Source organism: Alosa pseudoharengus, unplaced genomic scaffold (genome assembly GCF_046254945.1).
Source record: "Alosa pseudoharengus isolate Yale_2024_CS ecotype anadromous, Long Island Sound unplaced genomic scaffold, YU_APseudo_1.1 YU_APseudo_1.1_scf_17, whole genome shotgun sequence".
NCBI classification, from domain to species: Eukaryota; Metazoa; Chordata; class Actinopteri; order Clupeiformes; family Clupeidae; genus Alosa; species Alosa pseudoharengus.
Window position 1 is genome coordinate 12,975,640 of NW_027468640.1, and position 27,521 is coordinate 13,003,160.

A 27,521-nucleotide genomic window follows, 5' to 3' on the forward strand; every position below is an offset into this window, starting at 1 on the left:
GTGGAAGCGCTGACAAGCGAAAACTATGCTTAGGCACTCCTTCTCTATTTGCGCATAGTTTTGCTCTGAGGATGTGAGTGCCCGGGAGGCGAACACCACTGGCTGTCCCTCCTGCAGCAAGCAGCATCCTAGGCCATTTTGGCTAGCGTCGCTTTGGACAGTGACTGGCTTGTGAACGTCATAATATTTCAGGACTGGCGCCGCTGACACTAGACGTTTAATTTCAGTGACGGCAGCGTCATGTTTAGGGAGCCAATGCCATGGAACCTCTTTGTCTAATAGCCTGCGCAATGGTTCACACACCTCGGAAAGACGTGGCATGAATTTGGACAGGTATGTGACAAACCCTATGAATCTCTGCACACCTTTGGCATCCACGGGTGCAGGCATAGCCTGAACTGCCCTCACCTTCTCAGGGTCTGGCCTGAGGCCCTCTGCTGACAACACATGCCCATGAAAGCGCACCTCTTTTACCTTGAACTGAAGCTTTTTGAGACCGAGTCTGAGCTTGACTTTTCTGCAGCGCTCCATGAGCGCAAGGAGTTTCAAATCATGGTCCCTGATGGCCTCATCTTCTGAGTCACCACAGCCCACAATCAGTATGTCATCCGCAATGGGCTCCACCCCGTCCAGTCCAGCCAGGAGCTCATGCTGTTTTCTCTGATAGACCTCAGGGGCCACTGACACGCCGAAAGGCAATTTGAGCCAGCGTTTGCGCCCCCAGGGCGTCCAGAAGGTTGTGAGGAAGCTGCTCTCCCTGTCGAGTTTGCATTGCAAGAAGGCATCACGTGCGTCCACCAGGGAAAATATGCGGGCTTTGGGCAATTTGTAAAGGACATCATCTAGCGTTGGCATGATGTAATGAGATCTCCGTAAGGCTTTGTTAAGTGGCTTTGGGTCAATACAGATTCGGATCTTGTCAGGCTTCTTAATAATTACCATATTGCTAATCCAGTCTGTGGGCTCTGTCACAGAGGTTAGGTGGCCTTCCCTCTCGTGCCTGTCCAATTCTGCTTTCACAGCTGTTTTGAGGGCTACTGGGACATTGCGTGGGGGGCACTGAACAGGTGTGATGGCCTCATTCAAATCAAAGTGGATGTCGCCAGGGAGTGACTCTATGGGCGAGGTGAAGACGTCTTTGTACATAGTCACGAGTTGCTGTCTGCCAAGTGAGCCGGGTACAATGGCTTCCAGTCTGTGCAGTTCCTCAGGTATGGTGAAGTGCATCAGTCCGAGGCGTTCACATGTTGACCCAGACAGCAATGGATAGTGCTTTGTCTCCACAACTTCAAAATCTAATGGGTAAGTACATCCCCTTATCTTGCAATGTGTTCTGAACAGTCCAAGTGAAGTCATGGCCTCTCCAGAGTAGAGCTTCAGCCTGGTTTGGGTCTGTCCTAGCTTTCCTTGTGGTGCCACTTTTTTCATATCTTTGATGCTCATGACATTGCATGTAGCTCCAGAGTCCAGCTGGCACTTCTGCCTTACACCATTAAGTCTCAGGTTCACAAACCACTTCTTCCCCAGCGTCTTATCAGCTGAAGTTGTGTAAATGCATGCGTCAGCCTCATCTTCCAGCACTGCGTCTGTTAGTGTGTCCACAGCATTAAGTTGGCGCTGCCCCATCTTTTTCTTCAGACACACGCTAGCGAAGTGGTTAAGCGTTCCACAGTAGCGGCAGGTTTTGCCAAATGCAGGGCATGTGTCTCTCCCTGTCTTGTGCTGGTGCCCGCAGTATTTGCAAGTCCCTTCATTTCCCTTAATGGGAGGTTTCATGCGCTTACGTACGTCATATGTGGATGGACGTGCCTCCGCAGTGTTGATTGTATCTTCGGATTTACCATGGGCTAAAGCTTTCATGCGTGCATCTGTGAGCTCCGCAGCCCGACACATATCGATAGCAGAGGCGAGTGTAAGGCCTCTTTCTCTCAACAGACGGCGGCGTGTGCTCTCGTCTGCTATGCCCAAGACTAGCCTGTCTCTTATGAGCTCATCTTTTAGCTGACCGTAGTCGCAGGTCGCAGCTTTTTCTCTCAATCTGGTTATATAAGTGTCTATAATTTCTCCCTCCTCTTGCTTTAAGTTCCCAAAGACAAAGCGTTCAAAGATCACGTTTTTCGCGGGTTTGAAATACCTTTCCAGTGCTATTATGATGGCTGCTACATCCTTCTGCTGGTCCTCAGTTAAATGCAAGTTATGCTTGTAGATGTGTCGGCACTCGCTACCCATAACTCTTCTCAGTGTTGCTGCTTGTACCTCCGCTGCTTTGTCGTTCAGTCCTGATGCTAGCATATAATCCTCGAATTCTTCCCTGAACACGTCCCAGTTAGAAGCCACATCTCCAGAAAGTTTCATCTCAGCAGGAGGCGGAATCGTATTCACGTTAGCAGCCATGTTCTTGCTCCACAATAGACTTCAGCGATAGCTAAACAAACTTAAACTAACTAAACTAAACAAAACTGTACGACTAGCTAATCTATGTTGTTAACAGCTCAGGCTCTCCAAGCTTCTGACACCATGTTTATAAGTAGTCTATGAGACTTGTGTCAGGTTCAACCAAGTATGCTTTTATTAAGCAACATAGCAGGCGCGTAACCAAGTGAGTCACGAACTGGGGAGCCTTCCAGGTTAATGCATACTAATATAAGCCACCAACAGGTGGCGCAGTTAGTCTAATAACAGACTGCACGTCATAGCTAGGCCTATGGTTTAAACTTCAAATCTACACATTAATTCACATACGAAAATAGAAACACTTTGACATCTGCATGTAAGCATCGCAAGTAGGCTATATACCACACAAAGACATAAATAATTGAAATTATTTAAGATTAGATTGTTGCACTGTCAAGTTCTCAGGGGATTTTCTACTTCACTTCTGCCCAAACTTGAAAAAGGCCTTAGTCATCAACAGGGTTAGATCAGTTGGAATCAACTCACACGGCTTCTTCTTTAATCTTTCTTCTTTGTTTTATTTAGTTAGCTTCTCATGTTCAATTATGACTTGTTATCAGTTAGATTTTTAAGTCCGTTTAACTTACATCAGATTATGTCAGACTATGTCAGGTTGAAAACCTTTACAAGAAAAGAGAAAACAAAACACAAAATACAGCAAACTAAAAACTGCCTACCTTCAAATATACTAACAAATATAAAGTTCTCCTTAACCTTACATTCATTTAACTATGCAACATTACTACAAAAGCACAGTCACTACCGTGGTTTTACTCCCATGCTACTACTATCATGCTATTACATGAGCTAACATGAGCACAAGGCAGTTAGAAATTAGCTACATTAACTTTAGCACTCTTACCAACAAAATTTGCACTTAACATTAAACTACTGAAATATATTAACATCAAACCATCATCCTACCAGTAGCATCCCTGGAAATGCCCAGCAAGTTAAGTCATTCCCCACTTCACTATCATTAACAACAGTTCAACATGTGCTTCTCAGCTCAACTTCATAGCTTCTCACTACATGTGCTTGAAGCAAAGATTGTTAAGGCTGAGCAAGATACTTCGTCGTAGTTCATGTCTATGGGCGCGAAATGGGGATCAAATCCTGTCTGCATAAAGAGGCGTGTCGATGACGTACAGTATTGATGAGCGTACGTTGCAACCGGCCAACAGCAGCGGCATAAATAACCGGCGCACACCTGATATAAAGTCGATTTTCTCCAGACTGAAATGCTCAAAAATGCTAAAAATGTACCTGAAATGTTCAGAAGGGTTTGAGGATCATGAAAACGTGCCCGAAATTCACATTCCTAACTCTATAGAACCAAGACCTTAGCATATGTGGTAAAATTCTGAGCTATGCCCATAGACTTCAATGGAGCAGTCACTGCCTCTGCTCTGCATAAAGGGGGATTTTGACCCCCCCCCCCCCCGTGCGATCCGGGTTCCCGGAAGTGGCTTCTGATTAAATATCTTGCTCCGCCTTAACAATCTTTGCTTGAAGATAACTCTGCACTTCCTCCTTTCTGGCATGAGAACTGTAAAGTCTCCACTTCCCTCTTCAAAATAAAAGTCTCTTTTTTTTTTTTTTCTCAAAACAAAGGTCCCTTTCCACTTGCGATCCAACAGCACATGCACCGTGCAATAATGTTTCGTGGTGTCACTTAAGAACACGTTTGAAGATAAGAAAGAAGTATTATGGCTAAAGCTTGTGACAGTATGCAGATTACTATGCTAATGGAAAGCCTCCTAAATGCTAACTGCCTGATAAAAAAAAGTTCAGATGAAATGAAACGTTCATAGGAAAAGTGTGTGTGAAAACATATGAATGATTATTGGAAATGTGGCATGAGTTCCGTTTTGGCATTTATTTTTTTCGCACATCAGACATTTCACACGTTTTCAACCATCTATTAGTCTTGGCTTGGCCATTCAACAGGTGCTAAATCTAATCAATCAGGGATGCGAATGGCTTTCAGCCCCCTGACCCAACAACATATCCGAAAAACACTTCAATTCCCTATCATTTTTACATTTCCAGTGGTTTCATAGTGATCTTGTCAGTGCATGAAAGACCCGTCTGTCCTTAAAGCACTTAAGCAGTGTGAGCTTGATACAACTCATTCACAGGCTCAGATGTCACACACACACACACACACACACACACACACACACCATGTTCACGTAGAGAGAGATTCTATAGGAACTCACATTCATCTGTCTCATCACTGGGGTCTCTAATCATTACCCTGTCATAGTGTTCATCTCCTCTGCCACCTCATTCAGACCACTGCACATGAATGTGAAACTGATTGCCTCTCTTCCCTCCTCTACCACTTTCTCCTCCTATCACACTTTGACCAGAACTTATCATTCCGGCACTCTTATACTCTTATTCATAGTTCGAATTACAGGGGGTACTGGGGGGTACTATACCCCCCAATGAAGACCCAGTACCCCCCAAAGAGACAGAAATATCAGTTTTGGGGGGGTCAGATAATTGTTCTGATATTGTGAAAAAATATCATTACAGTTACAATACAAGTCAACTCCTGTTTTCACCAGAGGAAGATTTTAATGTAAAGCGATTTCAGACACCCCTATTGTGGACCGTACCATTTTTAACCACCGTGGCGCTAGAAGCAATTGAGATAGAGAATGACTTCAACTTCACAAGCAAGTGTCAACATTGATTGACAAAACGCTAGGTAAATTCCTCCAGTAGGCTAAATTTGGTTTGCTGCTGACGTGCATGGGTAAAGGTAAGTTGCTAGCTGACGTCTAGCTTGTTGAAAATGTGTTATTTTATAACCTTTATTTATAAACGTGTTTTGTTCTTTTTTAATAGCTCATGTCACGTCTTCATACATTGAATTACTGGCTACTTACCTGCTACTTACCCACTGAGGCTAGTAAAGTGGACCTTGGTTAGTTACCAAAGTTAGTTAGCAAGATAGGCTAATTCTCTATTTAAATCAAGCTTTACATTGTGGTGAGGTAAAATCGATTGTCATTTCTAAGGAGATGAACTCCATAGCCTATGATTATTCTCATTTTATCTTGAATAAATGATTGTGCCCTTTTGAAATTAGTTTGGCACAGATCCTGTGTTTTTATAGCACAAGAGGGTCTAATGTAGCTAAGCTTAGGCTACATAACATCAGTGAAACCTGTGGAAACATAAAAAGACCCAAGTAGCCTAGGCTAAATAGTATGTGCTAGTATTTGAATTTGTTTTTAATTGGTTGGTATTGTTTTTACATTCTATTATTTCATATTTTTAGCCCGATAAATGTAGTTTAATCTGAGAACCCTGATACTATCTTAATGAAATTAGGATTTTATTTTATTCAAAGAGACACTATGAGAAGGAAAGGGCACACAGACATCAGGCACTTTTTTGGTGCTAAAAGAAGAAAATATTAACACTAAGATCTACAAACAATTACATTAAAAGTGTAGGTGCAGTTAGGTTTTATACACTGTTGAAACATACTGTACACAGCATACACTGAACACACAGTGATGTGAAGCACACACTAACTCGGAGAAGTGAGCTGCCTGCTACAGCGGCGCTTGGGGAGCAGTGAGGGGTTAGGTGCCTTGCTCAAGGGCACTTCAGCCGTGGATGTGGGCATGGGAGAGCAGTGCTCAACCACTTCCCCACCCACATTTTTCCTACTGGGTCGGAGATTGAACCGGCAACCCTTCGGTTACAAGCCCGAAGCCCTAACCAGTAGGCTGTGAATGTTACTTTCGCTTTAGATGTAAGCGTCTGCTAAATGAACAAACATTAAATGCTATTAGAATCTAGTCGTGTGTATTTCAGTATTTCTGCCCCATTCGGAGTGATTGTGTTGCTTTGAGAAGGGAGATATATTTATTTATATGAGTGAATGCCCCCAGTCTTGACCAAGACAAAGGGCTATCAACACACACATGTGCGAACACACACACATGCTTGCATATACACAGACACTTATCCATCTCCCTGTCTCATGTGCAACTACCATCCTACACAAAAAAAGAGGATACATACATTGCGGATCGGGCCGCAAATTTCTGTCCGAACCCGGCCCGCGTCCGACAGAGTTGCGTCCGAACCCGATCCGAACCCGACAGGCATTTTCATTTTTATGTCCGAACCCGACCCGAGCCCGACGCAGATGGTGCCTCAGTTATTCCCATGCTAGTGATTAAACGTTCACGTTTGTGGACAGCCTGTCTTTTTAGCCCATTAAACGGAACACACAACAAATTGTCTACAGAATCAGATGAGCGTGCACGCACGCAGGTCACACACAGCGCACATTAACACAAGAGGCCCAAGCAAGCATAGCCTAAATAGAATTCTTGTCATACCATTGACGAAAAGTCTTAAAAATGAACTACAACAGTCGTTGAAACTACAGTGCCTCTGTCACTGATCCATATGCAGCATCAACGTTAATTGGGGCAACTCGAGGAAATCCTCATCCAGTTGAACGAGACGACCTTATAGCCTACCGGTAGCCTATGTCTTTACCACAGTATGCAACGCAAATAATGTTAAAATCTCCTGATAGGCTGATAACAACTTTTTTTAACGTCACCCAAGACTGTGCTTATGTGCATATGTGCGATGTGCATAACCTTTGTTTATGTAGTCGTGAGACGTGACAACGCGTGTGCATTTCAGGCGGCATGCCGTCGGGTCCCGTTGGGCTCGGGTCGGGTAGCCACACTCTAATACACACACAGTCTGTATTCCTGTCCCTGTCTCACACACACCTATTTCCCCTGACAGACACAAAAAACCATGACACACAAACAGACACACAGACAAATCTGCACATGTACTGTATGCAAACACACACACACACACACACACACACACACACACACACACACACACACACATCTAATTGTATCATCCAAGCTGTGTCTGGACCAATCACTGAGTGATAATGAGAAGGTTAGGAGATGACCTTTCCGTGACCCCTCTGAAATGGCCTGATTGATTGACAGGTGGTGAACTGGCGGATTCTGGGACTGGTTTAGCAGAATTCCAAAACACTCTCCAGTAACCACGAGAGCAAACACAAACAGTCTGGGGACACAAAAGTGCGTGTGAGACATCTGCCAATCAAACCAATTCTACAAACACAACACAGACCTGTGAGAATGGTTGGTCCCAAACAACACACCAGAGGCAACAATGGCACAGCACACAGCACAGACGCATTGGAGTCCTTGTGACTGCTTTGACAAACTGAAATTCACTTTATTGGTGAATTTATTGGTGAATTATTATTCATTTGAACACAAATGTGCTTACTACATAAAGGCAGAATATGAAAGACAAACACAAGCAACATCAAGAGTCAGACACAATGTGTGTGATGGAAGAGATGCAGATTAGGTTGAGACTAATAAGACTCCCAGGTGTGTGTGTGTGTGTGTGTGTTTGTCTGTGTGTGTGGCAATGTATGTATGCAGGGCACATAAACAAATAAGACTCCCAGGTATGTGTATGTATAGTGTGTGTGCGTGTGTGTGTATACAATACAATTTATATGCAGGACACATAAACAATAAGACTCTCAGGTGTGTGTGTGTGTGTGTGTGTTTTTTTTTGTGTGTGATAGTGTATGTATGTATAAGCAGGAAAATAAACTATAGGAATGCAGTGTTTGTCAGCCCATGCAATGAGACCATAGATCATGCAAATGGAGAGAGAGGCCTACACTGTATTCATCTGTAGCATCTAAACAATGGGAAGGGCTGCTTATAGGGAGAGGCACTCTAAACTCGTGTGTGTGTGTGTGTGTGTGTGCGCACATGTGTTTAATGTAAACAGTGTGCGTGTGTGTGTGTGTGTGTGTGTGTGTGTGTATGTGTATGTGTGTGTATGTGTGTGTGTGTGTGTGTGTGTGTGTGTGTGTGTGTGTTGAAAGTAAACAGTGTGTGTGTGTGTGTGTGTGTGTGTGCATGTGTGTGTGTGTCTGTGTGTGTGTGTGTGTGTGTGTGTGTGTGTGTGTGTGTGTGTGCATATTTCTCTGCATTCATACCGTGACATGGACAGGAGTCATGCAAGAGACAGAGTTGCAGAAACCGAAAAGAAAAACATAGATGTTTAAGAGACTGACATATCCACACACTAGTGCCCCTTATCCACACACTAGTGCCCCTTATCCACACACTAGTGCCCCTTATCCACACACTAGTGCCCCTTTCAGTTGTTTATGTGTGTGTGTGTGTGTGGGGTGCGTGTGTGATAACATAGATGTTTAAGAGACGGACATATCCACACACTAGTGCCCCTTATCCACACACTAGTGCCCCTTATCCACACACTAGTGCCCCTTATCCACACACTAGTGCCCCTTTCAGTTGTTTATGTGTGTGTGTGTGTGTGGGGTGTGTGTGTGATAACATAGATGTTTAAGAGACGGACATATCCACACACTAGTGCCCCTTATCCACACACTAGTGCCCCTTATCCACACACTAGTGCCCCTTTCAGTTGTTTATGTGTGTGTGTGTGTGTGGGGTGTGTGTGTGATAACATAGATGTTTAAGAGACGGACATATCCACACACTAGTGCCCCTTATCCACACACTAGTGCCCCTTATCCACACACTAGTGCCCCTTATCCACACACTAGTGCCCCTTTCAGTTGTTTATGGGGAGGGTATGTGTGTGTGTGTGTGTGATAACATAGATGTTTAAGAGATGGACATATCCACACACTAGTGCCCCTTTCAGTTGTTTATGTGGGGGGTATGTGTGTGTGTGTGTGTGGTGTGTGTGTGTGGGGTGTGTGTGTGATAACATAGATGTTTAAGAGATGGACATATCCACACACTAGTGCCCCTTTCAGTTGTTTATGTGTGTGTGTGTGTGTGTGTGTGATAACATAGATGTTTAAGAGATGGACATATCCACACACTAGTGCCCCTTTCAGTTGTTTATGGGGGGGGTATGTGTGTGTGTGTGTGTGCGTGTGTGTGTGTGTGGGGTGTGTGTGTGATAACATAGATGTTTAAGAGATGGACATATCCACACACTAGTGCCCCTTTCAGTTCTTTATGGGGGGGTATGTGTGTGTGTGTGTGTGTGTGTGTGATAACATAGATGTTTAAGAGATGGACATATCCACACACTAGTGCCCCTTTCAGTTCTTTATGGGGGGGGGTATGTGTGTGTGTGTGTGTGTGTGTGTGTGATAACATAGATGTTTAAGAGATGGACATATCCACACACTAGTGCCCCTTTCAGTTGTTTATGGGGGGGGGGGGGTATGTGTGTGTGTGTGTGTGCGTGTGTGATAACATAGATGTTTAAGAGATGGACATATCCACACACTAGTGCCCCTTTCAGTTGTTTATGGGGGGGGGGGGGGGGGGTATGTGTGTGTGTGTGTGTGCGTGTGTGATAACATAGATGTTTAAGAGATGGACATATCCACACACTAGTGCCCCTTTCAGTTCTTTATGGGGGGGGTATGTGTGTGTGTGTGTGTGTAGGGTGTGTGTGTGTGGGGTGTGTGTGTGCTAACATAGATGTTTAAGAGATGGACATATCCACACACTAGTGCCCCTTTCAGTTGTTTATGGGGGGGGTATGTGTGTGTGTGTGTGGGGTGTGTGTGTGTGGGGTGTGTGTGTGATAACATAGATGTTTAAGAGATGGACATATCCACACACTAGTGCCCCTTTCAGTTGTTTATGGGGGGGGTATGTGTGTGTGTGTGTGTGCGTGTGTGGGGGGGGTATGTGTGTGTGTGTGTGTGTGGGGTGTGTGTGTGTGGGGTGTGTGTGTGATAACATAGATGTTTAAGAGATGGACATATCCACACACTAGTGCCCCTTTCAGTTGTTTATTTCGAAGGTGTTCTGATGTTATTCTAAATAAACAAGTAAAAGGGGAGCTAGTGTGCAGATATTCCTTGAGATTTTCTACGGCAATACTTTTTTTATCTAGCACCTGTTCTTGGATGTGCGCACGTTATGCTTTTAGAGATGGACATACAATTTAAATGTTAAACAGTGACTAGTCATTGTCAATTCTGCAATCAAGTCTAATTTTCTATAAAAGATGGAAGTGCTCACCCTGATTTTGAAACTACCCACATCTCTGGCCCAAGACCAGAGGAAGACCTCTGCATCACACTAATCCAGGTGATGGCAGCACACAGCAAGTGTGAAAAATGTTCTAGAAGTTTCCATGTCTAGCCTGGCAATGAAGATTACTGCCAGCATCTTTGGAAAAGACACCCTGCAGGACAGATTACCCACATCCCACATAAAAAAGGTCATTTTGATAAGTGACTATGGGAAATGGAGTCCGAGGGTGATATTTATTACTTTTTTTTCATCCAAAAAAGAGCAGGACATTGTTCTAGAGACGGGTCATCACCAGGCTTGTGTGTAAAACCACAGTGTTGCCATGACAATGAGAGAATTGCACGTCTCTGGTAAATTGAATTCAAATTGATCTGTACGTCTAGAGGGTAATTGATGAAGCACTGAAATTAAACCTTCATTTGTGGTGGAGGCAATGAAATCAGGCTGTCTGTGGAAGAGCATAAGCTTTGACGCGCTGGAACACTTTGTAATTCACATGTCGGAATAAAATGAAGTAAAATGCATGGAGATAATTAGGCCTACCACATTTAAAATGTGAAAATAATAATAGTTTGTTAAAACATAATTTACGAAGTGGGGTGTCATGTCCCCATGTTAAACCCCATCAAGAAGTCTTTCTGGATTTCTTTCCTTTTGTTATTAAACCATTAACCTCTGTCAGATGGACAATGTGTCACCACATAAAACAACCAAAAAAAACATTGAAATCTCAATCAAAAGCATACTAGCTTGAATGCTGCTATTAAGTGCTCACAGCAAAATACAAGGCAACAGGAAAAAAACAAAAACTGGTCATGGAAGCCACTGGAAAAAGCCACTGGGTAGCTAAGCAAAATTATTTAGATACGGGTCAAACCAAGCTGGCATTTGTATTGCAGTAAATGCATAGTAGTCTGATTCAGAATTAGTTTGCTACTTTTCTGCTGTCACATACCATATTGGTTTTCAGACAAACAAACAAACAAACAAACAAACAAACAAACAAACAAACCAAACAACAAACAGCTGCTGTATAATGAACTTGTATATTTTTATTTTTTAATTTTTCCTTTATTTAACCAGGGGGGTGTTTGAGAAGTCCACATATGGATGGCTGGTGACATGATCTGACAGGCCTAATCACCTGTTCCAGACTGGACTTGTTATTGTTTGTTATTGTCACAAACAAATTAGCACATTCACACAGTTGTGTAGTTCACAGTTAGAGTATCAATATTTTTGACGTCAATATTTTTTCCATTCATTCAGACCAGAACATGGAGTATTTAAACACAAATTGAATGATACAATGCATTCTGGAAACATGAATATAAATGGGTAAACTCTCCCTGGGCGTTTTTCGACCAACCGAGAACTGGCTCTTGAACCGGTTCAGTTTAGAATTCTTTGCACCTTGGTGCTATTTAGTAAACCAGCCCGCATTTCCACCAATTTTGAACAGAACCAAGGATACATTATCAACAAGAGGGTGTTGTGAACATAACTGAACTGTAAAATGACACACCCACTTAGATTCAGAGGGGAAAATGTTTCGTGCCAACTCCGAATTAAGTTTTCAGGTTTTGAACCAATTTATCTTTGTTTCAAAATGCTGAACCAGAACGGAACCAGTTCTCTGTTGGTGAAAAAGGGCAAAATGTGGAACCAGAGATGGTTCAAAAGCAACTTTGGTGGAACCCATAACTCACCGCACCAATCCTCATGGGGAAGGTCATCTGCTCGCTCCACGCGTAACAGAGCGAGTGCGGCAGGTAGAGCACAAAGTAGATGAGGCCCCCACAGGCGGCTGCCAGATTCGCCCGACTGAAAAACACACTGATGAGGAAGCTCTGCATGATGGTGGCCAGGCAGAAGACCAGCAGGAAGACGAAGATCACCGACGGGTCGCTATACCTCAGCACATTCCCATACTGGCTCAGAAAACAGGAAGTTATACAGGTCAAAGTTGATTTTTGTGATAAAGGAAATGTGTTAACAAGAATATCTATACGATCGTTTTAAGGAGAGGCTTTTCTAGACTATATATCTATAAAAGCATCTAAAAGGAGAGGCTTGTAGAAATAAAAACAGGTTCTACATAGATGTTTTGATCACAGGTTTCGCACAGTGAAAAACTCAGTTACACTTCACTTGTAGAGTCCCCTTTAGACCATCTACAAACTCAGATTATCAACGTACCACTGACACACTGTTAACTAAAAGGTATGGTTATGGTAAGGGTTAGGGGATGAGTTTGGTTAATGTGGTTTCACATACCTAACTTGAATCTCAACATATGATATGTAAAGTCTGTATAGGTGGATTATCCAAGTAAAGTGTTTCTGAGAACTCACACTACAAAACACTACACATATTATTTATAAGGATCAAAATGGCACAGAGGTAAAGTTATAATCATATAACGAATATTATAGATTTTCCATACAACATGTTACAGTAAAGCTTCAACAAGCCTCTGTGCCACATTGATTAAGGTTTGCTTGGCACAGGCAGGCAGGCAGACAGACAGACAGACAGACAGACAGACAGACAGATAGACAGATAGATAGATAGATAGATAGATAGATAGATAGATAGATAGATGTAGGATGCACCACTTTAAGACAGGGCCATGAGTTCTTGGCGATGGCATAAGTGAAATGCATTGTGAGTCTCAAGGGGAGATACCAGGAAGTGAGTTTAATTATCTTGCACTTAAACATGTGCATGGAGAGCTTATTATCTAAGATAGCCTGGTTCCTGAGGCGTTCTTAAACTCATGACTCATCCCCTTGTCGATCACTCTGCATTTCTTTACTGCTCTTCATTCACTGAGGCATAGGAGGGATCTTTTCTGTCGACTGGCTCTATTTTTTTTTTTACTTCTTCTGCTCAGGAGAACCGTTTTGTCTCCAGGATGACAAATTTAAGTGACTCATCCCAGCTTCTGGCAACACTGGGCCCAGATGTTCATCTCCTCTCGTTTTCCAAGACTTGCCCCTCCTGCAGAGTTCATTTCAAACAGAGCATGAATAACTTCACCCTGCTGTCATTTTTGCATTATCCTTTACTGCTCAAAATGGATGATGCCATCAGTTTTTCCTGTTTTGAAGGAAACCTGCAAGGCGAGAGAGTATCAATTTCCTTCCTAAAACTTTTTGAATAAAGTCCTTTTACTTTCAGTGAATGTTCCTCGGTGAAGTGAATAACTCATGTCTGTCGCTACGAAGTGAACTGCTGCAATAATTCAGTGAATCATTTTATTCAGTTAGATGAATCAGTGAATGAATATAAATGATATAAATTGATTATATATGGATCACTAAAATGATTCAGTGAATCATTGAAGTTCAGCAATACGTATGAATCACTAAACTGACTCAGTGCAGTGACATGAGTCAGTGTTTCTGAATCACTGGTGCATGTCACCACTTGTGAATCGTTGTGAATCAGTGTTTGGGAATCACCTTGAGGATGAGGGTGAGGAGCAGGGCGCTGACGCTGAGCGGCACAAGGATGCTGATGAACCAGCTCAGGCAGTAGGTGACGCCCCGCAGACCCATCATCCTCACCGTCTCCTTCAGACGCGCCTCCTTCTCTTGCACCATGGCCTTGACAAACATGGCCACCGAGTAGATCCATGCCAGGGTCAAATAGAGAGGCAGGGAACGTGCCAGTGAACGCAAGAACCTGTGTGTAAGGGAAAGGGGGGGGGGGCACAGGAGGGGTCACCACCAGGGTCAAGAAGACGACAGGACACAGCTGACCAATGGACAGGGAGATGGGCCAAAGCTGGCACAGAGCGTGTCAATCTGTGCCAGGACTGGGATGGATCCCTGCGTATGAGCCCCTCCGTCAGAACCCACTGCTCAACGTACCCTAGCATAGGTGCAGCACACAGAACAACACTGACATCAGAACCCACAGCTCAATGTACCCGTAGCACACAGAACAACGCTGACATCAGAACCCATTGCTCAATGTACCGTACCATAGGTGTACAGAACAATACTGGCAAATCTGACATCTGTGGACCTCAAGTGGGACCAAACTCCATTAGTAACAAGTGTCACAACATACTGTCACTTGACCTTCATTTAAAGACCACATACTATTCTTGTAGATTTCAAAAACCTAACAAAACCTGCAAATTCACATAAACATTCACTCCTCTGTGCTTATTTAGTAGTGTGCAGTCTATTTGCATGTCTAAACTGTTGATGTCTTCTCAACGGTTTGCAGTTCAGTCCAAGGATGCTGCTATGGTATAAACAAACCCTAGGAAGGGAACAAATGCTTCTTCTCCACCTCATAGTGTTTTCTATATGTGTACTTTCTCTACCATTGGACTGATGAGTAATACGTAAAGTAGGAGAGAGGCCGCACTATGCATACATACTTTTATTTGCAAATAAAAGTATGTATGCATAGTATAGTGTGGCCTCTCTTCTACTTTACGGATTCTAACTATTCAGGCCAGCACAGTTTAGAAGTATACACATTGAGGTGAAACCTGCTCCTATCCTCACTTACTGATATGTGTTAAAAATGCAATGTGCATATTTATCTTTTCAAGTAACCTGCCAAACCTCCAGCCCTTTCTTTTCAGGTTGCGTGCTACAGCACCACGTCAAGCTCTGGATAGTGGGAGTAATTCCTGAATTAAAAAGTCGTCTAGAGAGACACAGTAGCAAATTGTTGGCAAGTTTCAGATTGGGCACACACACACACACACACACACACACACACACACACACACACACACACACACACACGTACGTACACACCAAAGGGCTGGATAACGAGGCAGGGATCGATCCTCCTCTGCGGACCACTGTTTGTTTACAACAGTTTCTGCTTTGGGCTGGTGCCTTGACTACCCCGGACTAATCTTCCATGTGTGCTTATTATATACATAATGGAGGTGGGGGAGAACTGAGCTCTGCCGAAGCCAGTGCAGCAGTACACTATTTGTCATTTGTAGAGAGGCAGAACACATCCACAGTTAAGTTTGAAAATACTTTGAGGCTTTGAAATTTCATCATGGCATCATGGCATAATGGACATAAACTTCAAAACAAACAAAGGGGAAAGGGGAGTGATATGACCTGAACCTGTTTAAACCTGTATCTAGGTAATCAATACGCAGTCAACAAGCTGGTCATTAAAGCAGACAGCAGAGACTACATTTCATTGATTTCATCATAGTAAACAGTGGGTGTCAAATACATGTTTAGTAACCACTGTGTTTGAATAGGCTACACATGAAAACATCCACATCACCTCTTCACCAAAACATCCACTATCACCTCATTAAAAGGAGAATATCTGTGTTCAAGTAAGTTTTTAAAAAAATAATATGTTTACATAGAAACAGAGCAACACCATGTTTTTTTTTATCATAAACGAATGGCTTCAAAGTCTCTTTAATGATTAACATAAGGGAGAGTGGTGTCTCTTCATTACCACGGTATGTCCAGAATGCCTGTTATTACTCTATGTAACTATGGTATTCCATACTGAACATGTGGCCCTTTTCGTCAAAATAGAACAATAAAAACAAAAACAATGCTTGAACATTCTATTTGGTTCCCAATCTACTTCCTCTGCATTAAGATAACATATGGAATGTTAAAACGGAAGCCTTGTGGGGCCAACTATGATGCTGATAATGGAACTCTCTTGAAAGGGTCTATATCAATGCACTGGGTACTACTTGGGCGTAAGTTGAAAAAATACCCTGTGCTTTGAAAAATGACAACAAATATACCAATTCATACATTGTGTTGTTTTCACACGTTTACACACAAATAAGTAGGCTTAATACCACCACATTGGCACAGGCCGAGGTCTAGGACGTCATCAGAGCAAAGAAGTGTAAATCCCATTTAAAATCTGTTTAAAGCCTCAAAATGCCAGGTCCAAAAACCCAAATAAAACCGATTGAGAGACACAAATGAATCAATAATATGTCCTAGCTGTCATCTCTTGGTTGGAAATAAATGCAGATTGCATCTGCGAAAGCAGGTGGGAAAGCCACTGCTGCTGCCGCCACAACTGCTTCACCGGCATCCATATGCCACGTTGGCCATAATTAGCACAGCTTTCCAACACTTATTAATGTGCCAAAGAGCTGCGTGCAATCATCGTTTAGGATGCGCTCGTGAATAGAACACGCAAGTGCTCAGCGTCAAACCTCCTCCTCATCGGCCTGCTCCAATGCTGAGGCACCCCCGGCTAACTCAATTTAGCATTATTAATGTTTACAAATTGTTGATCGCCGGCCAGCGCATTAGGCCGGTGGGGGAAGTACCATTTTGCCCCAGCTGTTCAAATGTAAATTTTATTTACAGGGGAGATTTTTTCCAATTAGGCTGCGGGAAATGGATTAAGTCCGCCCTAATGAGAAACCACTTCTTTCCATTTCGTTTGGCTGCCGGCTCTTTATTTGTTTAAATGATGCTTGCTTTTTTTAAAAAGCAGGACATCCTCGCCCATAGCTGACAGTCCGAAAGAGAAAGAAGAACAATGGCGGGTTGGTGGCAAATGAAATGGAGCTGAAAGGTCAATTGGCCATAACAAAGTCTAAGCCCTTCTGATGGAAGAGTGACAGTAGAAAACAATAAATGATCTTAATATTTTGGATGGCCCACAACACAACACATCTGTCTCATCCATAAGGTTAAGGCTGTGATTGATAAGACTCTGAGGGGCTTATGACTAAAAATGAGGTGTCAGAGACATGATGACGGAATCTTCAAATGAAGCATGGGGATCAAATATGGGAGAGGGTTATTTACAGATTTGTTTTTTTTAAATATTCTAAATCCACTGAAACCAGTGGGCTATGGTGAACTCAAGGACTTCAAAATGAAGGACAGCAAATTATTGCCTGTCGCAAGCGGAAGAAGTAACCTACGCTTCACGAAAGGTCACTGGTCATCGGTCTTCCATGAGTGAATGAGTCAGAGAGAGAAAATGTTAACAGAGGACAAAGAGAAAGAAAAGAAAATGAAGAGTGTCACTGAAGTTCATACACAAACAAAAAAAGGACGCAAATAGGATGCAAATAGGATGCAAATAGTTACATCATAAGCACCACTTTGCACAAATGCTGTAATCGGAGATTGATTTTTTTTTTTCGGCGAGAGTGTGAGCAGATTTAATGGAACCATAATCAATTAGCATAATCACCCACTTTTTCTGAAATCAAAGTTCACGCTTGACACAATTAATTTCAGAGATTAATTCTGCAATCATTATTCCGGCTCATCCAAAAAGAACAACAGAACCCATCACATCACCAACATTTTTTGTTTGTTTCATTTCAAAATTAAAGGGAATGCTGAGCTCACTCTGCCCAAAACAGCAGACGGTTTCTAAAAAAAAGTAGTAAATAAAGTAAGCAAATAACAAATATGTGGCCATCAACTATCTCTCATCAAAGAAAGAAAAAGGCTGCATTTTACTTCAAGGTCCCATTACGTTCCTCCATTAGCTAAATGCAATACTTAAGCTTAGTGAAGCAATAATTTAAGAGCTGATCATTGCTAATGTTAATGGTTTGTTAATTTTAATGACCTGAATAAAGTTAGGAGAACCAAGATGAACCTTAAAAGAATCCAGCATAATGTATTGATGTTAAACAAGCCATGCACCTCAGTATTTAACAGTAATTTACCCTGAGGATCATGTATTTTCTCACACATGTATTTTTTTCTTGACACATTGGTTAATGGGACCTTAAAGGATATGAACCTAAATGTAACTTAAATGGGTTACACTTTACTTGACAGTATCAACATAAGAGTGACATGACACTGTCATGAACATGTCATAAACAAGTCATAAACGTTTATGACATAACGCTTCTGTTAAGTGACATTCGGTTTTTGTCATAACAACTTAGGGTTAGGATTATAGGTTTAAGGTTAGGGTTAGGTATAGAGTTAAGGTTAAGGTTAGGATTAGGGTTAGAGGTTAGGATTAGGGTTAAGATTCATGTGTCATGACAGTGTCATGTCACTCTTATGTCGATACTGTCAAGTAAAGTGTTACCCTTAAATGCAACCAATCGCAATAACAGCTCTGCCAAATAACATTCTACTGTTAAACCTGTTGGTGATGCTTTGAGATCTGGGCTCTTAACCACTGAGCAGCTGATTTCCACCCAAATAAGCCCCAAATGCGGACCAGAACTGGCCCACAGAACCCAGTCAGGTGATTGCTTTCTGGGTTCGACGGTTGCAATCGACGGTTCGACGGTCAGGCCGGCCGACTGACCTTGACCATGACACTGATAAGCGCGCAGGGCACGGTCAGCAGCACCATGTTCTCGATGAACGAGGCGAACCAGAGGGCGCCGTTTCGTGCGCCCACAACACGCAGGACCTCTTTCAGGCGGTTCTCCTTCTCCAGCACCAGGGACTTGATGATCTGGCACACTGTGTACATGAAGGCCAGCACCAGAAACATGGGCAGCATGGCCCCGATGCTGGACATGAAGCTGGGGATGGTGGAGGAGGGAGAGAGAGAGAGAGAGAGAGAGGCGTTCAGATGGAGGAGGAGATGAATGGGTGGGTGGATGAAAGGATGGATATAGATGCATAGATGGCTTGATGCATGGATAGATGGATGGATGGATGGATGGATGAATTCATGAGGAGATAGATGGATAGACAGGTGGATGAGGAGATGGATGGGTAGATGAAAGGATGGATGTTTAGATGGATAGATGGATGGGTGTGTGAGAGTGTGTGTGTGTGTGTGTGTGTGTGTGTGTATAGTAGATGCAGTGTTTCCATATAAGTCAATGTGAGATACAGACCCCCTGGTGTAATTCATCACTCCTCAGATCATCCTGATATGAGAACACATTGTTTGATGCATGGGTGAGTATAAACATGCCACACTGTTATGACATAAACATAATATGCATACATTACATGAAAGCACTTTAGAGAGTTGCCCCAGAGCTTTGTTCCGTAAAGAAAACCTTTGCTCTGTAAACAGAAACCCACTTCTTTAATCTGCTTTCCAATGTTGTCATGTGCATATCATGTGAGATAACACTATAGCATATGTTCTCTATTTGCACACAATGCTATATAATAACTTAAAAAAACGGCTTCAAACTCTGGTCATGCACTGACTTGTAATAGGCAGAGTGGCGTCTCTGTCATTGATTATATGCTCCTAGAACACCTGGTATTGTGCTATGTAACACATTCCATGCAGGAACATGACCTGCTTGTCAAATTTTCACACATACACTCTTACAACGAATGTGTTAACTGTGTTATCCCTATCTGGACACAGAGATGTGTTAAAAACAAGAGCAAGGGTACTACACTCTTAAAGCGAATATGTTGAAAACAACACAACTTGCGTCCAGATATCCAGATTGTTTCCAACACATTACTTTTGTTATTCGTTACACAGTATGTGTTGAAAAATAACACAACTTGCTTTGAAAATAACAAAACTTGTTGTTGAAAACAACAACACAACTTGCATTGTTTTTAGCACATCTTTGTGTCCAGATCGGGACAACACATTTTGTGTTGTTTCCAACACATTCGTTTTAAGAGTGTATCATCCTCAGACAGTAGGGTTGATCCTTGAAATAACTTTTGAAGGTTTGGGTTGCTTTGGGTAAACACGTAAACACGAGTCATTTACTTTACTCTGACTAAAATTGATGAAAAAGGTTATAAACACAAATTCATGCATCATGTTTTTTTTTATGTAGAAACCCAGAGGAGCTCACTGACTCATCTCTGCTGTGAATACATTACCAAATTTGATCCTTTGACTGACTGCTGTAATACAAAAAAAAATGAATATATTGACGTGGCAAATGCCAGTTTATGAAAACTGATGGCCCCTGGAGTCTGGACAATGTAGGCTCGATAGAGGATTTGTAATCAAAGCTTGGCCCCACAGGATTTTATGGATTTAGCGGCAAGGTTATTGGAAACCTTTGCGTATTTGAGTAAACCCTTGGAGACGGCGCCTTGTCTTCGCCCGGCTCATTTATTACAGCACGTCACAGGCCGAGGAAGACACATGATGACCGGTTGTTACCAAACAAAAGGACTATATTAAACACGCTTCATAAGGCCACCAAAATGTCATGTCAATATCTTACTGGCAAGACTGGGATACAAAGTGCTGTGCACACTTTATTATCCAGCATCCTCCAATACATCAAACTCTCTCAATGCTTGACAACGTATAGATTTCATGTATCAATAATGTGTGCACAGCGAAAATACAAATCCAACTATAGCCTATATAAAGCCTATACAACCTGGGGTAACTTTGTTTCTTTAGGTGTTTTTTTAGTGTTTGGTCATGTTTCTAAATAATCTGTTCTGTTCCCTTTCGTTGGGCTTCATGATCATGATAGCTGTACACTGTGTTCTGCTGGGTGAGCATGATATATCCCATCTGAGTTGTTACAGTAAATGTTGAAAATGCTCTTTGAGGAATTCTTAATCAACATGAAAGTGTCTGTGTTTTTCTTCTTTTTTTTCTTGAGGAGTCATCCCTCCATCCTACCTACTGGCCCATTTTGCATTTTGCTTGGGTGGATAGAAGCAGAAAAGGACAAAAACAAATGTTAAAAAAAAAGAAATAAGAGGTGGTGTTCATGGGGGTGTTACAGAAGCCCAGAATTTGTTCGGGGGAATTGACATTTTGGCAAATCGTGATGGGCAGAGTGCCCACTCTACCCGTTTCTATGACAACATCATGACAGGCGAGCGGAGAGAGTTGTCTTAAGGGGGAGAGAGCGGGGAGGACCGATGGGGATTTTGGGGGGTTGGTCACTGAATCACAATCGCCCACATGTTTTATTAATTTAGATTTTTGTTTTGTTATAGTCCCCTTTGTTCTTTATTTTTCTCTCTCTGGTTTCCGGGCGAGCCTCTCACTTTGTAATGATTTAGCGGAGCTGACAAAGCTCGTAATGGTGACATCCGGAGAGAGATGGAAGCCGCACCTCACGCCTCCCCTGGGAGGACAAAAAGCACTTTTAAAGTCAATATAACATGGCTGGCCCCACACCTCATGTTTATTTGCAGATTACTATGCAATCCAGTGGGGCCGAGCCGAGCCCATTTACCCGATGAGAAGAGTCTTATATACAGTAGGCCCCTCGTCTGCCCTCCTGTTGTTATCAGCCTACGTCAGTGGGACGATGCACCACAACAACGTGTTACACTTGCTCTGCTTTTTGCCCTTTTTGCTTTCTTACTCTCCAACTAACTTTTCTTCAATTTGCATTCAACTTTGTTTCAATTTACACGTATTTCCGTCTGGTTTTTATCCATTTTTTTCATGGTTCCTTTTTTCTCTTCTTTTTTTAAAAAACTTTTTGTACTGTTTCTGTGAGCACTTCTTTCTCTTCCTTTTAGCACCTCTTTATTTCCTTTCATTGTCACCTCCACTGTGCTGTTTATTTGTTTGTTTGTTTGTTTGTTTGTTGTTCTCCTGTGGATCTCTTGCCACTCGCCGAGCAGGCACCTCACACTGACTGAAGACTTCCAACATATCATTCGCTTTAACATAGCAGCATCTACCGCTGGGATAACACACACACACACACACACACACACACACACACACACACACACACACACACACGCACACACACACACACGCACACACACACACACATACAATTTCCTGCACAGATTCCTTCTGAAAACCTGACATTTAGGATGTCTATTCACTTGAAATGAGAACACTCATCATCTGAAATAATTTATGGTTATTTCATTTTTTGTCTCTCAAAAACCACACAAAAATCTATGTACATAGATTCACAATGTCAAGAAGCCATGTGAGGAGATGAAAGCACAGCTTTTTATACAGGGCTCTCAGAATTATTAAATGGTGTTTTTTTTTCTAAAAGCACGAGAACTAAATAGCAGAAATTAGTTCCGCATAAAAGCTCAGGCGGAAAGCAGCATTGGAAATCAATGCCAATTCTGGCGAGGCCTTCCAAAAACTCTCCTGAGCATCTTTATACAGTTCAGCTTAAGAGGAATCGGCACACGCATTGGAGACGGGTCCAGGGGAGCCCTAATAGAACTAAGTGGCTCTGCTCACAACAAAACATTCCAGTTTGGAGGATTTTCTGGGCACCAAAGTCTGAACTATTATGTGGCGCTGAAAGACGGCCCCGACATACAGTATAGTGGATTGTTGACAAGTACATGTTGACGCAATGGTGGCAGACATAGCGACATTACATCAGGTGATATCAAAGGTTAGGCTATTAGGCCAGAGGTCAAGTGGATGAGCGTTGCTTCCTTTATAAGATGGTAGGGACACTTCTTTCTCTGGGTTGGGTTATGAAACAGGTTACGTCATTTTACCCTCTTTCTTCCTCTCACAGATATCGTTCTGTGCCTGTCTCGTCTGTTTATTTAAAACATGTTTGTTTTTCATTTTTGGCACCAGCATTGCTGTTTTGCTTTCAGTCATTCATCCTCCATCAATCAACCCCTCTCTCCTCAGTTCCATGTGCTAGTCATTGGCCTCCTCTCCCTCTTGCGCACAGCAGGACTCATTTTTGGTCACTGGGATGTTATTTTGGTGTTTGTTTACCTCTCTGTCTGTCTCTCTGTGTCTGCGCTGGTAACCACCTCCCCCCCTCTATTTTCTTTCTCAGCCCAAAAAGAGGCCCTTTACTCTTTTTCCCTCATTCTTTCTCATTCATCCTTTTTTACTACCTCCTTCTCTACCTCTATTTTAGTTTCTCTCTCTCTCTCGCTCTCTCTCCATCACTCATACAGTTATTTACATCCTCATGCCCTCCCCTGTTTCCTCTCCCTTCCTTCACCATCAACTCATTCATCTCTCTCTCTCTCTCTCTCTATCTGTGTCCATGTTCCCTCTCCACGGTCTGTCTCTCTATCCTGGCATCAGCCCCGGCTCTGTGACTGCAAGGTCACTGGGGTTCACCTGGGAGCACTTGGCAGTGACGGCCTTTTTCGCTCCTGTGGATGCAGGGGCACATATCCCCTTTCTTAGTTAGGGACCTCTCTGCTCCAGACAGGAAGCCAAAAGAAACCAACAGAGAGGATCTCTTTTCAGGTCCAACTGGGGACTTTGACGGTAGAAAACACAAAAACGGAAAACCAACTGTAATGTGATCCTGCCCTCTGATCGTAGGGGGAAAACAAATTGATTCGGTAAGATATGTTGGCACCTGGACTGGCTGTGGTGGGATTTTCTGACTCCTGGTTTTGTGAGCGATTAAGACTGCATACCTACAGGGACGGCAATTCATCCTCGGCAGCATTATACAGAATTCATCATAACTGATTATTTTCCTGTTTATTTCAGTTAGACTGGATTACAGGGGATAGGGAGTTATCGACTCCACCATCTGTGATAAGTCAAAAATTCCAGACTTTAAGATTTCAAATTGGTTGAAAAAAATAATGCACAGATATCTACACCTGCTCAGCATCTGCGTTTATTCACAACAGCGGGATACACTGTTGCTGGTATAAACCATGCGAGCACAGTATATTAAGATACATATAGCTACACAATTTACTGACTTTTGACATTGTGGCCAATTAAGATGTTATCCCTACAGGTATACGTAATGCACTCCCCATCACCATCATTAGACTGAATACTTCATTATCATGAAATATTTACTCATAAAAAAGGATTTTTTTTATTATCATTAGCATTCAATTTGTGATGAGATAAAGGTTCTACACCTCAAGATTCAGACATCACTTAATCACTAAAATCTAAATCTTCCTTAAAAACAAAGAGGACCCAAATTTAAATTGCGGGCAAAATGTCACTCAATGTCTCAAGAGTCTCATGCTTACAGTAAACTAAACCGGTTGTGTAGCATGTAAGTGCGATGGACTGACTCCACCGATATTTGTGATAGGATGTTGTTAGGATGTTGCTGATTGTGTTAAATACTTGAATACATTTTGCCTCGTTATTACTGACGTTGTTACGGAGTCCCTAAGGGGACATGAGCAAAAAAAAATCTAAAGTTTAGTTTCATGTGCTCACGTGAAACTTTCATGTGCGCACATGAAAGTTTCACGTGAGCACATGAACGTTTTGTGTGCGAACGCAAAACCTTTACACATGAAACTTTCATGTGCGCACATGAAACTAAACTTTAGATTTATTTTTGCTCATGTCCCCTTAGGGGCTCCGTACATTGTTATATTACTATTACAAAAATTATTAGTTTAAGCCCTTTCACTGCAGTGGTCTCTTATCATTATGTGGCATAGGTCACACTTAGACACAGCCTTGGTGATCCAGCCCTGTCTCTACACACACATCTCTCATGTTCATCATGCACCAATGCCGTATCCCTTCTGTCCTTTGCCATTGAATAATGTCCTCCATCGATCTCCTGAATAGAGAAGCATAAAGACTTTGAGGTTTCCTTTTCATAGACGATGCAGCCGTGACCCTCAACCTCACCGTGAAAGTAAAATAAAGGCAGTGAGGGTTTCACTATTTGAATTACATGAATAAGAGCAGCATTGCCTTGCTTCACACAGTGCAGTTTAATTTCTATACTGTAGCTGACAGGACATGACCTTTGTTTAACTCAGACATTCAGACTTGCAATATACTTGTGCTTTATTTTCCTTCTACTAGTTCATCATTGCATAATGGGATGCTTAGGATGAACAGATATTACTATGGTATATAACTTTATATTCACATATTAGAAAATATTTATTTATAATATCAAACAGTCATGTCAGGTATGTATAAAGATGCTAAGGTCATTCATATCCTTTTAGCTTGTGCTTGAGGAGTTGCAGTTGAATAGCCAAAGCTATTTTATTTGATTAAGTTTCAGTGGATTTGTTAAAAACCAAGCTGCCCATGAATGAAATTACTTCCCACAATCTAGAATTACTTATAATCTTAATGCCTATTTACTGTTAGAATTTTGAGTCCATGCCCACTTTTTTGGAATACAAAATCAGTTGGAGTACAGCATCTCCACAAATAGCAACTGCCATTGCTGGTTGCTAGACGACGATGTTTTTAATAATAGGTGGTATTTTGATACAGTGGGTTTGATAAAAAACAATGCTGTGCATAACCACTGTATTTTAGACATTTGTCTTTGGAATATAACTATTCAATATTAGCAATACTCTCAGAGGCAGGAGTTTCATACTGATGGCATATGCCAAGATGTTACCACATCTTCCCTGATGCCCTACCTGCAGACTGCTGCTGGCCATAGAGGCTGGATACCTGCTTATGTGTGGGTTTTCCAGCTATCAGTTCCCTTGTGTTCAGTGGCCAAAGAGGTCATGGGGCTTTCCGTAAGGAGGTATGGCATTTGTTGCGCTTGCCACTGGGTTCAGTGCAAAATGGTAGTCACCACCACGTGCACGGTCAAGGATCAAGGTGTTTGTGTCCATATACACTAGAGTGTGGCTACCCGACCCGAGCCCGACGGGTCCCGACGGGTCGGGTCGGGTTCGGACAAATATTTAGAAATTGTAGTCGGGTTCGGTTCGGGTTCAGACACATGGGGGCGATATGCATTGGAAGCTTTACATTTAAATTCCTTATTATGTTGGGTAACCAACAGGTCTGCTTTACATGATGCAAACGTTTGTTTTTTCAGAATAAAGTAAAATGTAAAAAATACCTAATAGCTTTCTTCCTGTGTGCAAGATTTGTTTATCGTGACAACGCATTTCAGGCATGCCGCCTATCAGGAGATTTTAAGATGATTTGCGTTGCATACTGTGGTAAAGACAAAGGCTACCGGTAGGCTATAAGGTCGTCTCGTTCAACTGGATGAGGATTTCCTCGAGTTGCCCCAATTAACGTCGATGCGCGCTCATCTGATTCTGTAGACAATTTGTTGTGTTCCGTTTAATGGGCTAAAAAGACAGGCTATCCACAAACGTGAACGTTTAATCACTAGCATGGGAATAACTGAGGCATCATCTGCGTCGGGCTCGGGTCGGGTTCGGACATAAAAATGAAAATGCCTGTCGGGTTCGGGTCGGGTTCGGACGCGGGCCGGGTTCGGACAGAAATTTTGCGGCCCGATCCGCACTCTAATGTACACACACGAATGTGTTGTATGTGTGTCTGTGTTTGTGTGTGTTACTGTGAGTGTGTGTGTATGTGTGTGTGTATGTGTATGTGTATGTGTATGTGTATGTGTATGTGTATGTGTATGTGTATGTGTATGTGTATGTGTATGTGTATGTAAGTGTGTGTGTGTGTGTGTGTGTGTGTGTGTGTGTGTGTGTGTGTGCATAGTAGGTGTATATATATGTGTGTGTGTGTATGTGTATGTGTGTGTGGGGGGGGGGGGGAGGGGGGGCGGTGTGTGTGTGCGTGGGTGTGTAGGGAATAGACACCGAATGCGAAGTATATTCCCCCAACCCTTATTGTGACACCTTGTATAACAAATCCACCAACCCTGAGCAGTCAGTGAGCTCCAACTCTTTCCCACAGAAATGACCTCTGACCCCTGTGACTTCCCTCACACAGCAGCACACAAGGCAACATCTAAACCCTGCCTCTCTCCTGTGGTGTTTGGGAAGGTCACAGAGTAGGGTCAACTCCCTCTTTGATTATGGAGCAAACTGCTAGAGTACCAGGGATAGGATGTGGCTAAGGAATGCAGGAACACAGTGAGGATAGTAAGCAGACGGAGTATCTGCAACCTATTTTTGTTAAATGAGGAAAAAGTGCAGCCCTGAATGCACTTAGTTATTGCGGAGTAGGCTATGAGATGGAGGATTGTGCTGCATGGGAGCTGGCTTGGTATTCAGGTTTAGTCTACTGAATGAGATGAAAGCAAAGTGTCTATTCTGACAAAATAGAAGCAACGAAAACAGCTCCATGAATCACAGAATCATCAAACAGCTCAACACTTTCCAAAATGCTCGG

At 42.6% G+C, this 27,521-nt stretch overlaps 1 protein-coding gene across 1 annotated transcript in view; it reads right to left on the reverse strand.

Annotated features, from left to right (window-relative positions):
• Positions 1-27,521, reverse strand: part of LOC143127885 (phospholipid-transporting ATPase ABCA1) — a 267,356-nt gene that overhangs the window by 157,088 nt on the left and 82,747 nt on the right. Inside the window, exons 15-16 of the mRNA XM_076289598.1 lie at positions 18,858-19,080; positions 12,284-12,505 (exon numbers count right to left, since the gene is read on the reverse strand). Of these exons, the coding sequence (XP_076145713.1) occupies positions 12,284-12,505; positions 18,858-19,080 (445 nt within the window). The remainder of the gene's footprint in view (positions 1-12,283; positions 12,506-18,857; positions 19,081-27,521) is intronic.